General features: G+C 38.0%; 1 protein-coding gene across 1 annotated transcript in view; it reads left to right on the forward strand.

Moving 5' to 3' along the window:
* The window catches only part of SH3BGRL2 (SH3 domain binding glutamate rich protein like 2), a 57932-nt gene that overhangs the window by 34398 nt on the left and 7253 nt on the right, over positions 1–16281 (forward strand). The window contains exon 2 of the mRNA XM_034648055.1: positions 1372–1557. Coding sequence (XP_034503946.1) covers positions 1372–1557 — 186 coding nt within the window. The remainder of the gene's footprint in view (positions 1–1371; positions 1558–16281) is intronic.

The raw sequence follows: 16281 nt of genomic DNA on the forward strand, positions 1-16281 counted from the left end.
AACCTAGTTTTTCTGCCTTATATAGTTACAATGAGAAATTAAGTAGGATGAATAATATCTTTTTTTGGAAGCCAAAGTTTCAGAATAATATAACTACATTTCTGAAATTGTGTACCAGTGAGGGAAAAATGTTAACTTTTTCAGAAATGAGAAATAGCTTAATTCAAGAAACTGAGATAATGCATCAAACTACCATAGAGTAGTTTTCTTGTTTTCTGATATCACGGAGTGTAAAGATATCCTATTTGGCTAGCTTTGTATTTCTGTCCATACTAACTGTGCCATCTTGATAGTCATTCATAGACTTCAACCCAGTGATCAGAATCTCTGTGCTCATGACATACAACAGATTGCCATCTCAGAAACATGTCATTGAGGCTTTTGGGGGGGAAGCTGGAGGAAACCGGTAGGGGCAATCAGTATGTGAAAGTTTGTTCTTCAAGCATTTTATTTTTTAGATGAGAGGTCTTTCTGATGTCTTGACCTCTCAAAAGGATTCTTTTCTTTGGCCATTAGAAAATTACTTCACCACTTAAGTTTGTTCTCTATGTACATTTCCCAGAATCATTTAGAAAAAGCAAGCTTGTCAAATCATGTTTTGCATGCTGTGTTTAAGATAGTGAATATTGTCACCCTGTCTGAATTACTTAATATGTACCCTTAAATAAGATTGAGAAGGTTTTGAAAATCTGCAGATGTGTCTGCAGCTCTTCAAGAGCACATCTGACCCCTAGTGACCGGAGAGGGAAACATGAAGATGAGAGGAACAAAAAGGGTTAAGAAATGGAGTTCAAAGTAAGATGATGCTTGTTTACTCTCACCTTGGAAGCAGAGAACATTTTTCTCTTGTGAATGATGAAAGGATGCTTTCACGACAGTGGCTACAGCTGTGGAATATCTGAAAGAGACTGCTGAGGGGAATAAAAATGTCGCTGCTCCCGGGAATCAATGAAACGTTGCCATCTCAGATGGGCTCTATGTGGTTTTCAAATGGTTTTGGCAGAGGGAGCTTTCATGACTGTAAATGTCAACTTCTGTAAGTGGGAGGGAGAATGGTTATGGCCTACTGAGACCTGAGTCCCTCACCTCATACATAATCTGATCCTTCCAGCTTGTGCCCCAGAGTTTTGGGGAGTGTAGGAAGGTGAAGAAATCATCGTTGTCAGGATTTGCGTAGATTTCTGTGGGATATCCAGTGAGTGGATGGTGCATGGTGCCTACGAAAATTGCTTTTTTTTTTTTTTCNAATTGCTTTTTTTTTTTGCATCGGTGACCTCTGACAATGAGAAATCAAATCTAATTCAATTTGGAAATATCTACATATTGTTTCAGATGAGCATTTCTCCTTATTTGTTTGTCTTCCATCTTTAGATAAAGAAGAAGCAGCAGGATGTGGTTAGATTTCTGGAAGCCAACAAGATAGAGTTTGAGGAGGTGGATATCACAATGTCAGAAGAACAGAGACAATGGATGTACAAAAACATCCCCCCAGAAAAGAAGCCTGCTCAGGGCAACCCTCTGCCACCTCAGATATTTAATGGTGACCGATACTGTGGAGTAAGTAGCCAGATCGTTACCACACTATTTCTTTGGGTGATTCAAAGCACAGTTACCTACAGTGACACTGGGTTTCTTCAGTGAGGACTGTGACCGCTTCACCTGGTGCCGTTCAGGTTCACAGTCTGACAGAGGGTGTATGAGTCCAAGGACACAGACGCTGTGTGAATATGAGTGTGTACACGTCTGTCAGTCTTTTTGTCTCTCTGTTTGAGGAGAGTGGTGGGAAGGGGAGGGCAGTGTGTGTGTGTTTATTGTGTTCTAAATTTTAAAGCAGATTTTTTGATTAATACATTTTGGGGGAAGAATGGAAGGGATAGTTATTCTTGAATCTTTACCCCTCTATAGGATAAAAAATTACTAATAGCTGATTATAAACCAGAGTTTGTTTTTTATGATAATGAGCCAGATGGATCATTAAGAACCTATGAAATAGATTAGGTGCCTTCCTCCTGCATGTAGCATATGAGAAGATGAAGTCACTTTTCTTTAACGACCTATTTTCCTTCTCACTGGGTTAGGAAAAAAAANTATTCTTGAATCTTTACCCCTCTATAGGATAAAAAATTACTAATAGCTGATTATAAACCAGAGTTTGTTTTTTATGAATAATGAGCCAGATGGATCATTAAGAACCTATGAAATAGATTAGGTGCCTTCCTCCTGCATGTAGCATATGAGAAGATGAAGTCACTTTTCTTTAACGACCTATTTTCCTTCTCACTGGGTTAGGAAAAAAAAATCAAGGGGCGCCTGGGTGGCACAGCGGTTAAGCGTCTGCCTTCGGCTCAGGGCGTGATCCCAGCGTTATGGGATCGAGCCCCACGTCAGGCTCCTCTGCTGTGAGCCTGCTTCTTCCTCTCCCGCTCCCCCTGCTTGTGTTCCCTCTCTCGCTGGCGTCTCTATCTCTGTCAAATAAATAAATAAATAAAATCTTTAAAAAAAAAAATCAAGAAACTTCTAATGAGTAGCTAGGATTTGCCCTTTGTCATAGTCTAAGTGTATAAGTAAGTGTTTATTTTGGGACCTGTACTACAGTTCTTTACGGCCTGGAGAAGGGGAAGGGGCTATAGTGCAGAGGCGCTTCAGGAGAAAGAAATAGCTGGGTTGGATCGGAGTGGACAAAAGGGATAGCAGTTCTTTTGACACCTTGGGAGGAAACAGTTTGCATGTGCGTAAGAGAGAGGGAAATGTTGAAATGTAAAGCCATAAAGATGGCGCCCAGAGTTCTTGCATTCACGTCAGAGGAGAATCCTGCACAGGGCACAAGATGTAGATTTGAGTTCTCCTACGACCTCATGTTGGCTTTGACACCTTGGAAAGTCATCTTTCCCTTAAAGCATCAATCTTCTCTTCTTTAAGCAAAGGATGATACTATCTGGCTTACTTCACAGGATATTGATGACTGTAAAGTACTTTTTAAGAATAAAGCTTACTGTTTTTGTGGAATTTTTTACATTGTGATCTCATATTTTATTAGGGGAAGTATTTGGTAACTGAGGGTGTATCCCATTCATGATTACAGAGCCTAGAAAATGTACTCTTGTGTCTGAAAACCAAAACAAGGTATTGTTGAAACTGTGTATAAACTCTACAGTTCAAAACAAAGCAAAACTATTAGTCAAATAGTGCTAGAAGACTTAAAACAAAAACCTAGCAGCTTTCTGTCCCTCATCTTCCCAGGTATGAGAATTCCTTTGTTGTGGTCTTGTAGTTGAGTGGTAATTCGTCTGGGTGTAGAATTCTAGGCTGGAAAGACTTTTGTTGGTTTTGCTTCATTATCATCTGGTTTCTAGTGATGTGGTGAAGTCTAAAGCCATTTTACTTGATCTTTGTATGTTTTTGCCAGTTTCTTCTTTGCAGGTTTTTAATATCTCTTAACTTATATTTGTATCCTAAAATTTTTCGGTGAATTACCATAATGTAATCTATTTTTCATTCACTGTGCTAAGTGCTCAGTAGGTCCCTATTGTCCAAGAATTAGATGATTATTAAATATGTTTTTATATTATTTTCCTTGAAAAATTTCTCCCAGCTTCCCCCCCCCATTCTCTTTATCTGGAATACATATTAATTTAGATAGTGAACTTCTTACACTGATTTTCTAATATTCTTATCTTTTTCTTTTTCTTTCATATTGTCCTATTTAACTTTGTGTTCTACTTTCTGGGAGATTTCTTTAACTTACCTTTGAATTTTTTCATTGAATTTTTATGTCATCTTTTTTTTCCCCCTTATGTTCAGATTTTTTCTTTTTAATAATGTGCTTTTGTGAGATGAGTACAAGATCTTAGCTCAGTGGAGATATTAAATATGATTTCTTTGAGGTTTTCTTCTCTTACCACTATTGTCCCTGTTCTACTAATTCCCTTTTTTGTCACTTTGCTTATTTTGGTCTTTTCTCTCAAGTGTGGTGGGCTTTCCTCACATGTGTGGTGATCCTTTCGTTTAAGAGGTGAGGCACTAGAAAGCTAATTAGAAGCTGTGTTTGTGCTTATATATGCATGTGGGCTTGTTTCCCACCAGACTTTTCTGTGGGTTGACTGGATAGCCTGTTACATTCTTGTTGTAGATATTGATAATCAAATCTACAGGTCTTTTTTCAGATGATGATTTAATTTTTCCAGAGAATGGCCCTTCGGTCTCTTGCTTTGGGGATATCAGCCTGGCTACCAGAGTTCTGGACCTGTACGGTGAGAGGCCTGGAGGGTCTAGGTCTCTACCATGCAGTTTCCCTTTATATCTCTGTTTTCATGCTCACTGTCTCTTCCATGCTGCTGTTTTTAAGTCTGTTGCTTCCCAGAAGCCGTATTTATTAACAGGATACCTTCTAGTTCCTTGGGGGAAAGTGAGGCACTGGGGTCTAACTGCTGCTTAGATTTTCAGACAGTCTCCCTGTTTTCTGCCTTTGCCCACTCACCCCACCTTCACAATAGCTGATGCCTCCAGTTCCTGACGTTTCCTGGGTGGCCCCGCAGCTTGTTCAGACACTGAGGTTTGACCCTCCTCTGCTCTCTGATTTCCCTCACCATTTCTCTCTTCACTTCCTGCATACATTGTGGTTCAGAGCTGTAGATGTCTCCTAGTTTTGTTTTTTAATGGTGTTTCTGGTTTTTTAAAAAAAAATTCTTGTTTTGTTGATTTTTCAAGATAAAGGAGGAAAAGACATTCATTTGAATGAATGTATTGAATGAATAAAAGGATGTAATGTGAAATAAAGTTAATTCCTTACCCTTGCTTTCGCTTCTTTATGACTTTCTAAATCTCTGTGTATCTTTGCCCTACAGAGTGTATGGAAATTTTGTTCAGATAGACTGGGAGCTGGCTAGAGGTTTACACACTGATTAAACTGTGCTGGATAAATGGCATCTTCTCTGCTTGAGTCCTGTGGGGTTGGTAACAGCAGCACTGGTACACACTCTGTCTTTACAGTCTGTGCTAGCAGGAGTTTTGAAGACAGTGTCTGCTCTTATCACGGTCAAGCAAATTCGACTTCGACAAAAGCAAAAGCATCAGAGGGCAACTAACCATGGTCTCATTCATCCTACCTGCTCCTGTGCACCTTGCTTTACCTGTGATTGTTTACGAGTGGTCTTATCTGGTTGGATACTTGTGGAAACCTGCCACACTGCAAGTGACAGGATCCAGTAAGCATGAAGATTCTCCTGTTTCCAGGAATTGGCTGAAAACTTACTCCTTTATTTTAAACTGGGTGAACTAGCCATGGGAGACATAAATAGCTGCTAAGCTACTTGGTAATCAGTGTAGACAATTTCCTTCTCTCTGCCCTTTAGTATTTGAATAATCTGCCTGTTGGGAAGAATTCCCCCACTGAATTTAAGCTCCTTGGCATCTCCAGTCAGTTCTTCTCACCCCAGAATTTGAACATTGAGGGAATAATGCAGCAACACCGGATCAGCTGGACAGGGGTCTTGGGGTCAGGAATAGCCATGGCAGGTGTCCTAATGGGGCTGATCCTGGGGTGTGGTCTGGGAGTATTCTTGGCCCCCCAGACATAGAAATTTGTCTTATAAACTGGTTCTCCAGCTTTAATGTGGATTCAGAGCTTTCCGCTCTACTGCCACAAATTCCTTTCCTATTCAGTTGCTAATGTCCATTTCAGTTGTTGGTAGTCAAGAACCCAAATTGCACAGACCAGTTGTTCTTGCTATTTTCTGGGAGTATCCCTCCCATGAGCAAGATTCTTCTCTGGAAATGAGTAACCTAAAGGTAAACATCCCCATTCCTAGGCTTTCCTGAGGTTTTATAGTGTCTGATTTGGATTTTGGAAAGCTTAGGGTCCTCATGTTCAAGTTTTAAATTTTGTTCTCTCTCTGTGGAACTGGCATGTGTGGAATGCACCAGAAATGAAAATGCTTACATATGCACTAAAGGAAAGTATTTACTCCCTTTTCATTTCTTTTCTCCCTCCCTATTCAGGGGGGGGAAAATTTTTTGGATTTTTTAAATATATTTTTATGTTATTTTACTTTTTATTTAAAAAAATGATAAAAACATTACGTTGTAAAAGTTACTATCTTACTTTTAAGTGTACAGTTTAGTAGTGTTAAGTATATTAATTGTTGTAAATCAGATATCCAGGACTTTTTCATCTTGCAGAACTGAAACTCATTTCCCATTAAACAACTCCCATTTGTCCCCTCCCCACAACCTTGATAACAGTCATTCTGCTTTCTACCTATGAATCTGACTATGTTAGATACCTCATGGAAGTGAAATCATACAATGTCCTTTTGTGACTAGCTTATTTCACTTAGTATAATATCCTCAAGGTTCATCCATGTTGTTGTATGTCTTAGTCCATCAAGGCTGCTATAACAAAATGCCACAGCCTGGGTATTTTGCAAACAACAGAAATTTATTTCTCACAGTTCTGGAAGCTGGAAGTCTAAGATCAGGATGACAGCGTGGTTGAGTTCTGATGAAGACGCTCTTCTGGCTTGCGGACAGCCAACTTCCTGAAGTGTCCTTATATGGTGAAAGGGGACAGAGGAGCTCTTATATAAGGGCATTAATCCTATCCTTGAGGGCTCTACCCTCATGGCCTGATCATCTCCTAAAGGCATTTGGGCACCAGGATTTCAACATATGAATTTTGGGGGGATACAAACATTTAGCCTATAGCATTGAAGCATGTGACAAGATTTCATTCCTTTTTAAGGCTTCCATTGTGTTCCATTGTACATTCATTGATGGATTGGGTTGCTTCCACCTCTTGACTGTTGTGAATGGTACTGCTTTGAACATGGGTTTGCAAATATCTCTTTGAGATTCCACTTTCAGTTGTTTTGGGTATATCATAGAAGTGGAATTGCTGCATTATATGGTAGTTCTATTTTTAATTTTTTGAACCATCATCATACTGTTTTCCATAGCAGTTGTGCCATTTTACAGTCCCATCAACAGTATGCAAGGATTCCAACTTTTCCACATCCCCACCACTCCTTGTTTTTTTTGTGTGTGGTTTTTTTTTTTGGTTTTATCTTGTCTTGAGAGCAGCCATCCTAAAAGGTGCGAGGTGGTAACTCATTGTGATTTTGATTTGCATTTCTTCGATGATTAGTGACATTGAGCAGTTCATGCACTTATTGTCCATTTATGTATCATTTTTGAAGAAATGTCTGTTCAAGTCCTTTGCCCATTTTTTTAATCAGGTTATTTGATTTTTTGTTGTTGAGTTTTAAGAGTTCTTTGTATATTCTGGATATTAACCCCTAATCAGATATCTAATTTGCAAATATTTTCTCCTACTTTTAGGTTGCCTTTCACTCTGTTGATTTATTCTTTGATGAACTAAGTTTTAAAATTTGATATAGTCCCATCTGTCTGTTTTTGCTTTTGTTGACTGTGCTTTTGGAGTCATATCCAAAAAATCATTACTTGCCAAATACAGTGTCATGAAGCTTTCCCCCTATGTTTTCTTCTAGAAGTTTTATAGTTCTGGGTTTTTTATTTAGCCTTTATTTTTAGTTAGTTGTTGTATATGGTATAAGAGTTCAACTTCATTCATGTGGATATCTAGTTTTCCTAGTACTATGTGTTGAAGAAACTGTCCTTTCACCATTGAGTGGTCTTGGGGAACCTTTGTTGAAGATCATTTGATCATATATATGAGAGGTTTTTTTTTTTTTTTGGACTCTATTCAGTTACGAGGTTCATGTGTCTATCTTTTTCTTTTTTAAAGATTTTATTTATTTGACAGAGAGAGAATAAGATCACAAGTAGGCAGAGTGGCAGGAAGAGGGAGAGCCCAATGAGGGGCTCAATCCCAGGACCCTGGGATCATGGCCTGAGCTAAAGGCAGACGCTTAACCAACTGAGCCTCCCAGGCGTCCCTCCATGTGTCTGTCTTTATGCCAGTATCACACTGTTTTGATTACTGTAGCTTTGTAACATGTTTTAAAATCAGGAAATGTGGGTCCTCCAACTTTGTCCTTCTTTTTCAAACTTGTTTTGGGCTGTTCAGGTTGCCTTGAGATTCCATGTAAATTTTAGTATTTTTTTTCCTATTTTTGCAAAAAATGTTCTTGGGATTTTGATAGGGATTATGTTGAATCTTTAGATAGCTTTAGATAGTCTTCCAATCCATGAACATGGGATGTCTTTCCATTGATTTGTGTCTCCGTTCATTTCTTTCAGCAATGTTTTGTAGTTTTTAACGTACAGTCTTTAACCTCTTTAGTTAGGTTTATACCTAAGTGTTTTACTCTTTTGGTGTTATAAATAGAATTACTTTTTAAATTTCCTTTCCTGGTTGCAGAGACACAAGTGATCTTTATATGCTGTTTTTTTGTTCCTTTGACTTTGTTGAATTTATTAATTCTTTTATCTTTAAAAAATGGTAGTTAGTTAGAAATAGGAATGTAACCAAATTTCATTTATCTGGGTTCATATTAACAAGTTTGTGGATTAACCATCAAAAGGGAAGAGATAGTGACCATTTAGATAGTCAAGACAAGTTGGTGCAGGTTTGGCTAAGGATGCCAATACTCAGAATTGCTCATTGGACAATGGTGAGAAGAGATGGGATGAGGTAGAATGTGTGGCTGGAGTTACTCACGTAAGTCCTGTCATATAAAGAAGAGAGGACAGCTCACTGAGGGATAGATGACAGAATATTTTTGTAGGAAAATAACCATTTTGATCATTTTCCGTGGGGCAACTTATAAGATTGTTTATATTTTAAAACTATTGAATTACTATTTTTACTTTTAGGTGATACTTGTAGAATGTTAAATTTGTACTTAAGCATTGGGTCTACGGCTAATCAAATAAGTTTATATTAAAGCTGTTGGCTAGTTTGGTTTAAGTAATAATTTGGGGACCAACTCTGACTGCCTTTCCCCATATTACCTTGGTTAATTGGAGCCTGAAAGTAGACTAGAGATGGGTTAGATTAATCTCAAGGAAGTGCAGAAGGGGCTGAATGACGAGGAATGGTTCCTTGTGGCCTCTCATCTCCTATTCTTTCTTTCCCATCAAAGGAGACAAGGAGATGTGTTAGTGTCTTCTAATCATTGATGGAGGCTCAGAAGCACACCACAGAACACCCAAATGTATGTAGTTGTATTGTTGCCAAGTGCAGTACTTATGTAAGACTTTTGAGAAGACTGTCTTGGGATAATACGTTTTAAGTGTGTTTGGGCATCTTTTTGAAGCATGCAGAACCAACTCCCTTAATTATCAATTTTCAGATCCCTGATTCATACATATGGTTTTATTTTTTAAAAAACATATATTTGAATTTGAATATATTGAATTTGAACATATATATATATATTCTTCATCTTGAACCCAGATTCTGGGGGCACCCAGATATATGTGTATATACATATCCACACATAAATACAAGAAATGATTTTCAGCCAGAAGTCTCATAAGAAATTGTTGGAAAGAGATATTTAAAGAGATTTTCATGCTGAATTGGTTATCCAAGATTATTATTGTTGTTGTGGTTTCTTTTTTTCCCCAGCACCAAAATGAATATGGAAGTAGATAATATTTGAAAAATGAGAATGAGAAAGAGGGAACAATAAATACTACCTTTCAAATACAACTGCAAATATTTGGCCTATGCACATTCTCTTTTCTTACAAGTTGATTTAAATTTTTAAAATCACATTTTTTTGACCATATTATATATACCATTTTGTGCCCTGCTTTGTTCTCTAACAAAAATAGTTTCCAGTCATTATAAGCTTATTTTTTAGAAGTTGCATCTTATTCCCTTGGGTGGATTAAAATTAACTTAATCATTCCCTCACTATGAGTTTGTTTCCAGTCACTTGAAATAATAGTTTGCAACTGGCAAGCTGTTTTGAAGACTGCATTAAAGACTGCATTGAATGTTAGTTTATAAAATACGTTCTCATTTAAGCTATTCCACTCTTTTTCTTTTCCTTAGAGTCACTTTTCTTTCTTTCCTTATGAGTTTTCTGTCAAATAACAAAAGTATTTGGGGATGTACTGTTACCAAGATATGAAGGGCTATTGTTGGTGGCCCCAGAATCTGGGTTCAAGGTGAAGAAGAAATCATTTGGTGAAATGAAAACTAGTAAAAGTTAAAACAAGATGATTATTATATGTGTTGCTGTTAAAACCAAAGTTGAATTTTTCAGGGCTCAGGGGTGCCTAAAGTCATAGAGTAAAGACCGCCTATCTGCCAGCAGCTTTTGGCTTGAAAATTTTGAGTACAATTGCAAAATATATTTTATAATAGCAAAAGAAACACTGATATGTTATGGGGTGGGATGCCTGATTTATATGAATTCTTAAGATTAAACAAGGCTTCAAAGAAATTTCACTTTTATAGGGGCTGCCTCAAAATATCCTCCAGTGCTCTAGATCAGGGGTTGGGCCACCTAGTAAATAGTCTTTACGGACCACCAATTCTCTGCTACATCTTCTTTTTTGTTTGGTTTTCTTTGTTTTATTTTCTAACCATTTACAAATATCAAACCATGCTTAGCTCAGAGGAGGGGCCATCTAGAGGGTCCATTGTTTCCTCCACCTCCTGGAGTTCTTTAGTGGTCACATTTGAGAAACCCAGGATTAGCTGTTTTCCAAGTCTCCTCCGTGAAAATGAAGTATGTCCTCCGGCAGGATGGGGTAGAATGTAGTGATAGAATTTTGACTGATGTTGAAGACTGACTGGCAGTAATTTTGTGTTACTAGAACTCTGATTGTTGGAGTCAATAAGGAAAAGAAAAAAGGAAAGCTAAAGTTTAAAATTTTCGTTATTCACGGGAGATTGTGCTCTGTCTCTAAAATATGGATGTTATTTATGTAGGCTTAATGACTATGCCATCTACATGATAAGTAAGGCAAAGCCCTGAAAGTTACCCCAAACTCATTTTCCTTGGTTACCAAATCCTGTAATTCTTATCTACTCTGTAATTCCACCCTATTTCTCTCTCAGAACTCAATTCAAACTAGCTTGTTATTGAGCTTTCTCTAACTAAGGTTCTGGTTATCACCGCCCCTCCCCTAGGCCCAGCACACCTGGGCCTCATTCCTATTACGACCTTTGTCTCATAGAATTTTTTTTTCATGTCTTTCCCTTCTGAGGTTCCTCGTGTTTACCTCAGTAGGCTCTGTGGCACATTTATCTTCGTTTCTGCATAATGCTAGGAACCCAGAACATACTTACCAAAAATTGGTTGTATGAATGGGTGAATAGCTACACAGATGCTTTCAGCTGAGCAGGTAGCTAACCTGTTCTGTTGGGTCCCGCCTTGTCAAAATTCTGAGCATTTGCATTCCCATTTTATTAATAAAAGTCAAAGTCAAATGTCTCAAGGGGAAGCTCATTGAACTAAATTTTACAATGATATCTATTTGGAAAATCACCTCTATTAGAAGCTCACCTATCCCACAGGTAGAATTTTCTTAAGAAACTTCATTTGAATTTGAAGGTCTGTATTCCAAGGCCTCCTGTCTAAAAGATAACTTATTTAATCCAGGAGAATCTTCTTCTGACGTTTTACTATAAATAATCTTATATGACATCCTCACAGATATTAGGAAAGGAAGAAGTCAGGTGATGGGGAAGGGGTGATAGAAATTCCTCCTTATCGCTTGCTGATCAGCTGTATGCCCAGAAGCATAACAATTTAATTAGATATTCTTTGCGGTTTTATCTCTTTTATATAACCGTAGTTTTTATTCTTCTGTCTATAAATGTTTAATCTCCCATTTTCAGCTCACTGAGATGTTTGCTGCAGTATTCTACAGTGATGAATCCCTGGGACGTGTCTTTCATGAAAATGATGGCTTGTGCCGTGAATATTGAAAACCTTCCTCCAGACAGGTTCAGGCTGCCCCAGTCGCATGTTTAACAGTGTATCTTAAATAGGGTCCACATTCGAGGTTTTCTTTCAGTTAAAATGTTTCTCTTTCTGAGCCTTATGCAGTTAGGGTTAATGAAAGGAAAACAAAACTGTTAAAACACTAAGGCCATGTTAATACCATCAATATTAAGACAATAAAGGGGGGTCAAAAGTGAAAAGTCGCTTTTCTTCTGCCCTGCTTTATATGTGCCCTCCCCTGGGCTCCCAAGAGATAGTCTCTCCTGTGAGGGTCTGCATTGTAGTTTTCTTCGTTATCACCATTCTGTGCCTATATTCCTTGATTTAAAACTTTAGACAGCATGTTTTTCTTTGAAAGATGAAGAGGAATCTGCATTCTTATTAGTTTCTCTCATTTCTCCCCGTGTTGATTCTCTCTCTCTCTCACACACACACATCATTGCTAAAGCTTACATGTTACATTCTCCTCTGTGACTGTAATAACTATTACAAAATATAACATATAAACAGTTAATATTTATTTTGTTATAAACTGTAAATGCTCATCTCTATAGAGCTGTTAAGTTGTGTGCGCATAGAGGAGGGTGTATTATCCTATTCTACTAAATCCCTGTGGCTTAAAGGAGAGTGACATAAATGTCAATATCCAAGAGATTCTCTTAATTAATTTTAGCCTCTTCATTTAGCTCCTCTGGGTAGTTCTTAAAATGTTTTCCTATGTTTAATACAAAATTTTTTTTCCCTTCAATGTGATTTGGTGCTTGGGTAGATGTATTTGCTTGCTCTGCCTTCTTGTACCAGCGTGGTCAGAAATGTTAAGCATGCATTAGGAATTTAAAATCCTCAGCTTTGGGCTTACCCATATTTTTGGTGTTTGGCACAGAAATTGCTGAATGAAGCTGTTTCAGACAAATACATCTTACATACCCTACCAGGATTGGAACTGCCAACTATTCTTTCCTTCTGTATCAAGATTCTATGAAATAGAACATAGCATTCATGGTCCTTAACCACTAAATCAAGTTATTCTGCTCAGAGGCTACCCTCAGGCTTGAAAAATTTTAAGAAGGAGCCTCTGCCCATTTTCAGCTGCAGCAGCAGTAACGCTGGTCGTCTCTGAAACAATTTAAACATTTTTTTTCCTTCTTTTGGGTAAAGCAAATTTGCTTTGGCTCCATTAGAACCGATTGCTGCCACCATTTCCTTATAAGCCATGTATTGTTTTTATCCCCCACCATCTCCTGTTTGGATATGCCCCTGGCATGTAGAAATAATATGGGTCTGTCACTTAATTGTCATTGACTTAGCGTGGGAAGCCGTACAGCTTAGCCGCGTGGCTGCTGTGGGTTTTCCTCACTGTTCTCCTAGGGAGCACTAAAAGGGCAAAGAACTTTAAGGTCTTTGTCTCAAATGCTTGTCTAGTCCATAATAGTCTAATCGTGGTGTATGGGTAATGTACTTAAGTGAGCTCTGTGGAAGAATGAGGCTATTGTGCACGTCACCTGTTGGAGATTTTATCATGAGCTTATAAATTTTCTGACATTGGTTTTCACTTGAACGCAAACAGAAGTATAGGTGATAGAAGCTTTTTCCCCCCTTTTTAACAGCTGTTTAGCTTGCTTTATTTTTCTTAAAATTGAAGCGTTTAGATGTTTCATTAGTAATAGTGCTCAGTTATGTTGATACATATATAGTCCAGAAATTTCTCTTTTCATAGCACTAGAAACAAAGTGAGTTTTCATCTTTTGTCTTTTGTGTAATAAAAATGTACCAGCTTCTGAAACTGGGCAATTTTATCTTGAATATGCTTTGTGTATTTGTACCCTTCTCCAAAGGTGATATTAACTGATTATTATATTGTACAGCTACAGGAGGTCGGTTGTGCTGAAATGTGTAATTTGCAGATGGGTATTTACAGACACTTTGGAGAAAGTGTCTTTGACTACAAGGAATTCAGCAAGCCTATTTAGAAGCTTTATTGTGAGTTTTTAAAAATACAATACTTTTAACTTTTGCAGTACAAACCTTAATATATTTTTAAAAATAGAAGCCTGATAAGTGAAATGAATTTGATAAGAAAGCAGATCTTTCTCTTTTATTGGGGGATGCCTAAGGCCTTAAGAACTTACATCTTAATAGGAGGTGATTTAAAAATTTCTAATACTATTTTACTCTTGAATTATTTCAATCATACTATTTAATTTATTATCTCTAAAAGGAGGTATTAACTAATAAGAAATCCTAGAGTTTAATTTATCAACCACCTACTCTTTGCCTAAATATGACAAAAAAATAACTTAAAACATTTTACACTTTGAGATTCATCAGACTTAAATATCAGAAAGTAAATTTTTTACATAATTCTTAAGAACCCATAGTAGAGTAGGATTCACTCAAATTATGTTACTAGCATGAGATTCCTAAAACGTGACACATCAGTCATTAATTAGCAAACACAACTCATTCATCCACTTGACAAATACTGGTACCCTGGTGCCTGTCAGGTACTATTCTAACATTCACTTTTAAAAATTGTTGGCTTTAAATTATTCTGCTTTTAAAGTTAATTACCAAATCTTATATTTGTCGCTTTGAAAGAAGTTAATTACCTGAAGTGACAATTTCTAAACTGTTGGAAGGATCCAATTCAATATTCAGGTAAGAAGCCCCCTAGCCATAGTGATGTTAAAGGCAGAGAAAGTATGCATTGAACAGGATTATTTCTTGAACCCAGATCAGTGAAATGGTATGCAACTATTTGAAAATACCTTTGTTACAAAGAACATTTGTAACAACATTTTCAGTTCATGGGATTTTGCCCAAGTTCTGTTAGACCTGTATTATTTGTGACATAGTTTTTCTTATAAAAAATTGTAAAATTTTCCAAAAAATTCTATGAAGTCTGTAGTATCCTAGAGTCCCTAGAAACCTCCAGCTGCCCAGTTGGTATCTTCTTCACTTGGATGTCTCATACAGTTGCTCAAACTGAACATTTTGAAACAGCTTCAGCCTTTCTCTCACATCTGCTTTTTCTCTGGTCTTTCCTGTCAAGTCACAAAGGTCAGAGCTGCCTTAAGCCTTAATTCCCCCTAACCACCTCCCCCAGTTCCACAGTTGATATGATCAATTCTTCCTCCAAAATCTATCTCCAGTCTGTCCACTTTTCTCTGTCTCCATTATCATTGGTCGGGTTCAGGCTGCCACCATCTTACCTGGATTACCACGATACTCTTTTGACTTTTCTCCCTGCTTTCCTTCTTGTTGGCCTGTCTCTGAGCCAGTCTCCACACAGTTAACTTAGCTATTGTCTTTCTTTTTTTTTCTTTAAAGATTTTATCCATTTATTTAGTGTGCACGTGAGTGGGGGGCGGGGCAGAGGGCAAGAGAGAGACTCTCCAGCAGACTCCCTGCTGAGCACGGAGCCCAATGTGGGGCTCAATCCCAGGACCCTGAGATCATGACCTGAGCCAAAATCAGGATTCAGATGCTTAACATACCAAGCCACCCAGGCGCCCCTAACTTAGCTATTTTCTTAAAGGAAAGTAGATCATTCTGCTCCCTTGCTCAGAACCCATATATGATTTCCTTTTGTACTTAAGATAAAATTCAAAATCTTTTTCTTGGTTTCACACAATCTAGCTTGTGCTCGTCCCTGTCAGACTTGCCAGCTTCACTCTTCATCAGTGCTGTTCCCTGTCCTGAATGCCCCTGTCCCAACCCTTCACTTGGTCACCTCTTCTCTCCCTTCAGATTTCAGCTTAAAATGTCATTTTTGAAGTAGGTTTTTTGCTGAGCCTCCCTTTTCAGATGGATTGTTCCTTCTTGTCATGTCAAGGAAGGCAGTGCACTGTAGTAGGCCTGCTCCTGGATTGCAGAGGGAGCAACCCCCTGAAATTCTACAGAAGGAGCCCCGAGTGGAAGGCCTGAGGCTGAGATGATTGTGAATTAAAATCAAGCTACCTTCAAAACCACGTGAGACTCAACGTGCTAAAGCATTTGAACAAGAGAGGCTCCATACAGAGTGAAATAATTCAAAGATTTTTTCATCATTGAGGCATCCTTTGCAAGAAGCTAATCTCCATTCTCTAAGTAATGGACTCTCATTTAGGTTCCTAGACAGGTTTCAAAAATACTTGTGATGCCATTGGCTCAGCTCAGCAGTGGATTCATTAGGCCTCAGTGACTCTGATATACAGGGTGCCCCATCCCTTATTTCCTCTTGGCCCAGAAGCATCGCAGAGTCCAAAAAAACATGGATTTCAGTGTCAGTGAGAATTGGCCCCAAATCTCAGCTCTTTTACGGATTGCCTGTCAAACTGGGACAAAATATTTCTTTGCTCTGAGCCAGTCTCCAACCTGATGGTCTATGGTGGGGTTTAAACGAAGTACTGATTAT

This window comes from Ailuropoda melanoleuca, chromosome 19 (genome assembly GCF_002007445.2).
Source record: "Ailuropoda melanoleuca isolate Jingjing chromosome 19, ASM200744v2, whole genome shotgun sequence".
NCBI classification, from domain to species: Eukaryota; Metazoa; Chordata; class Mammalia; order Carnivora; family Ursidae; genus Ailuropoda; species Ailuropoda melanoleuca.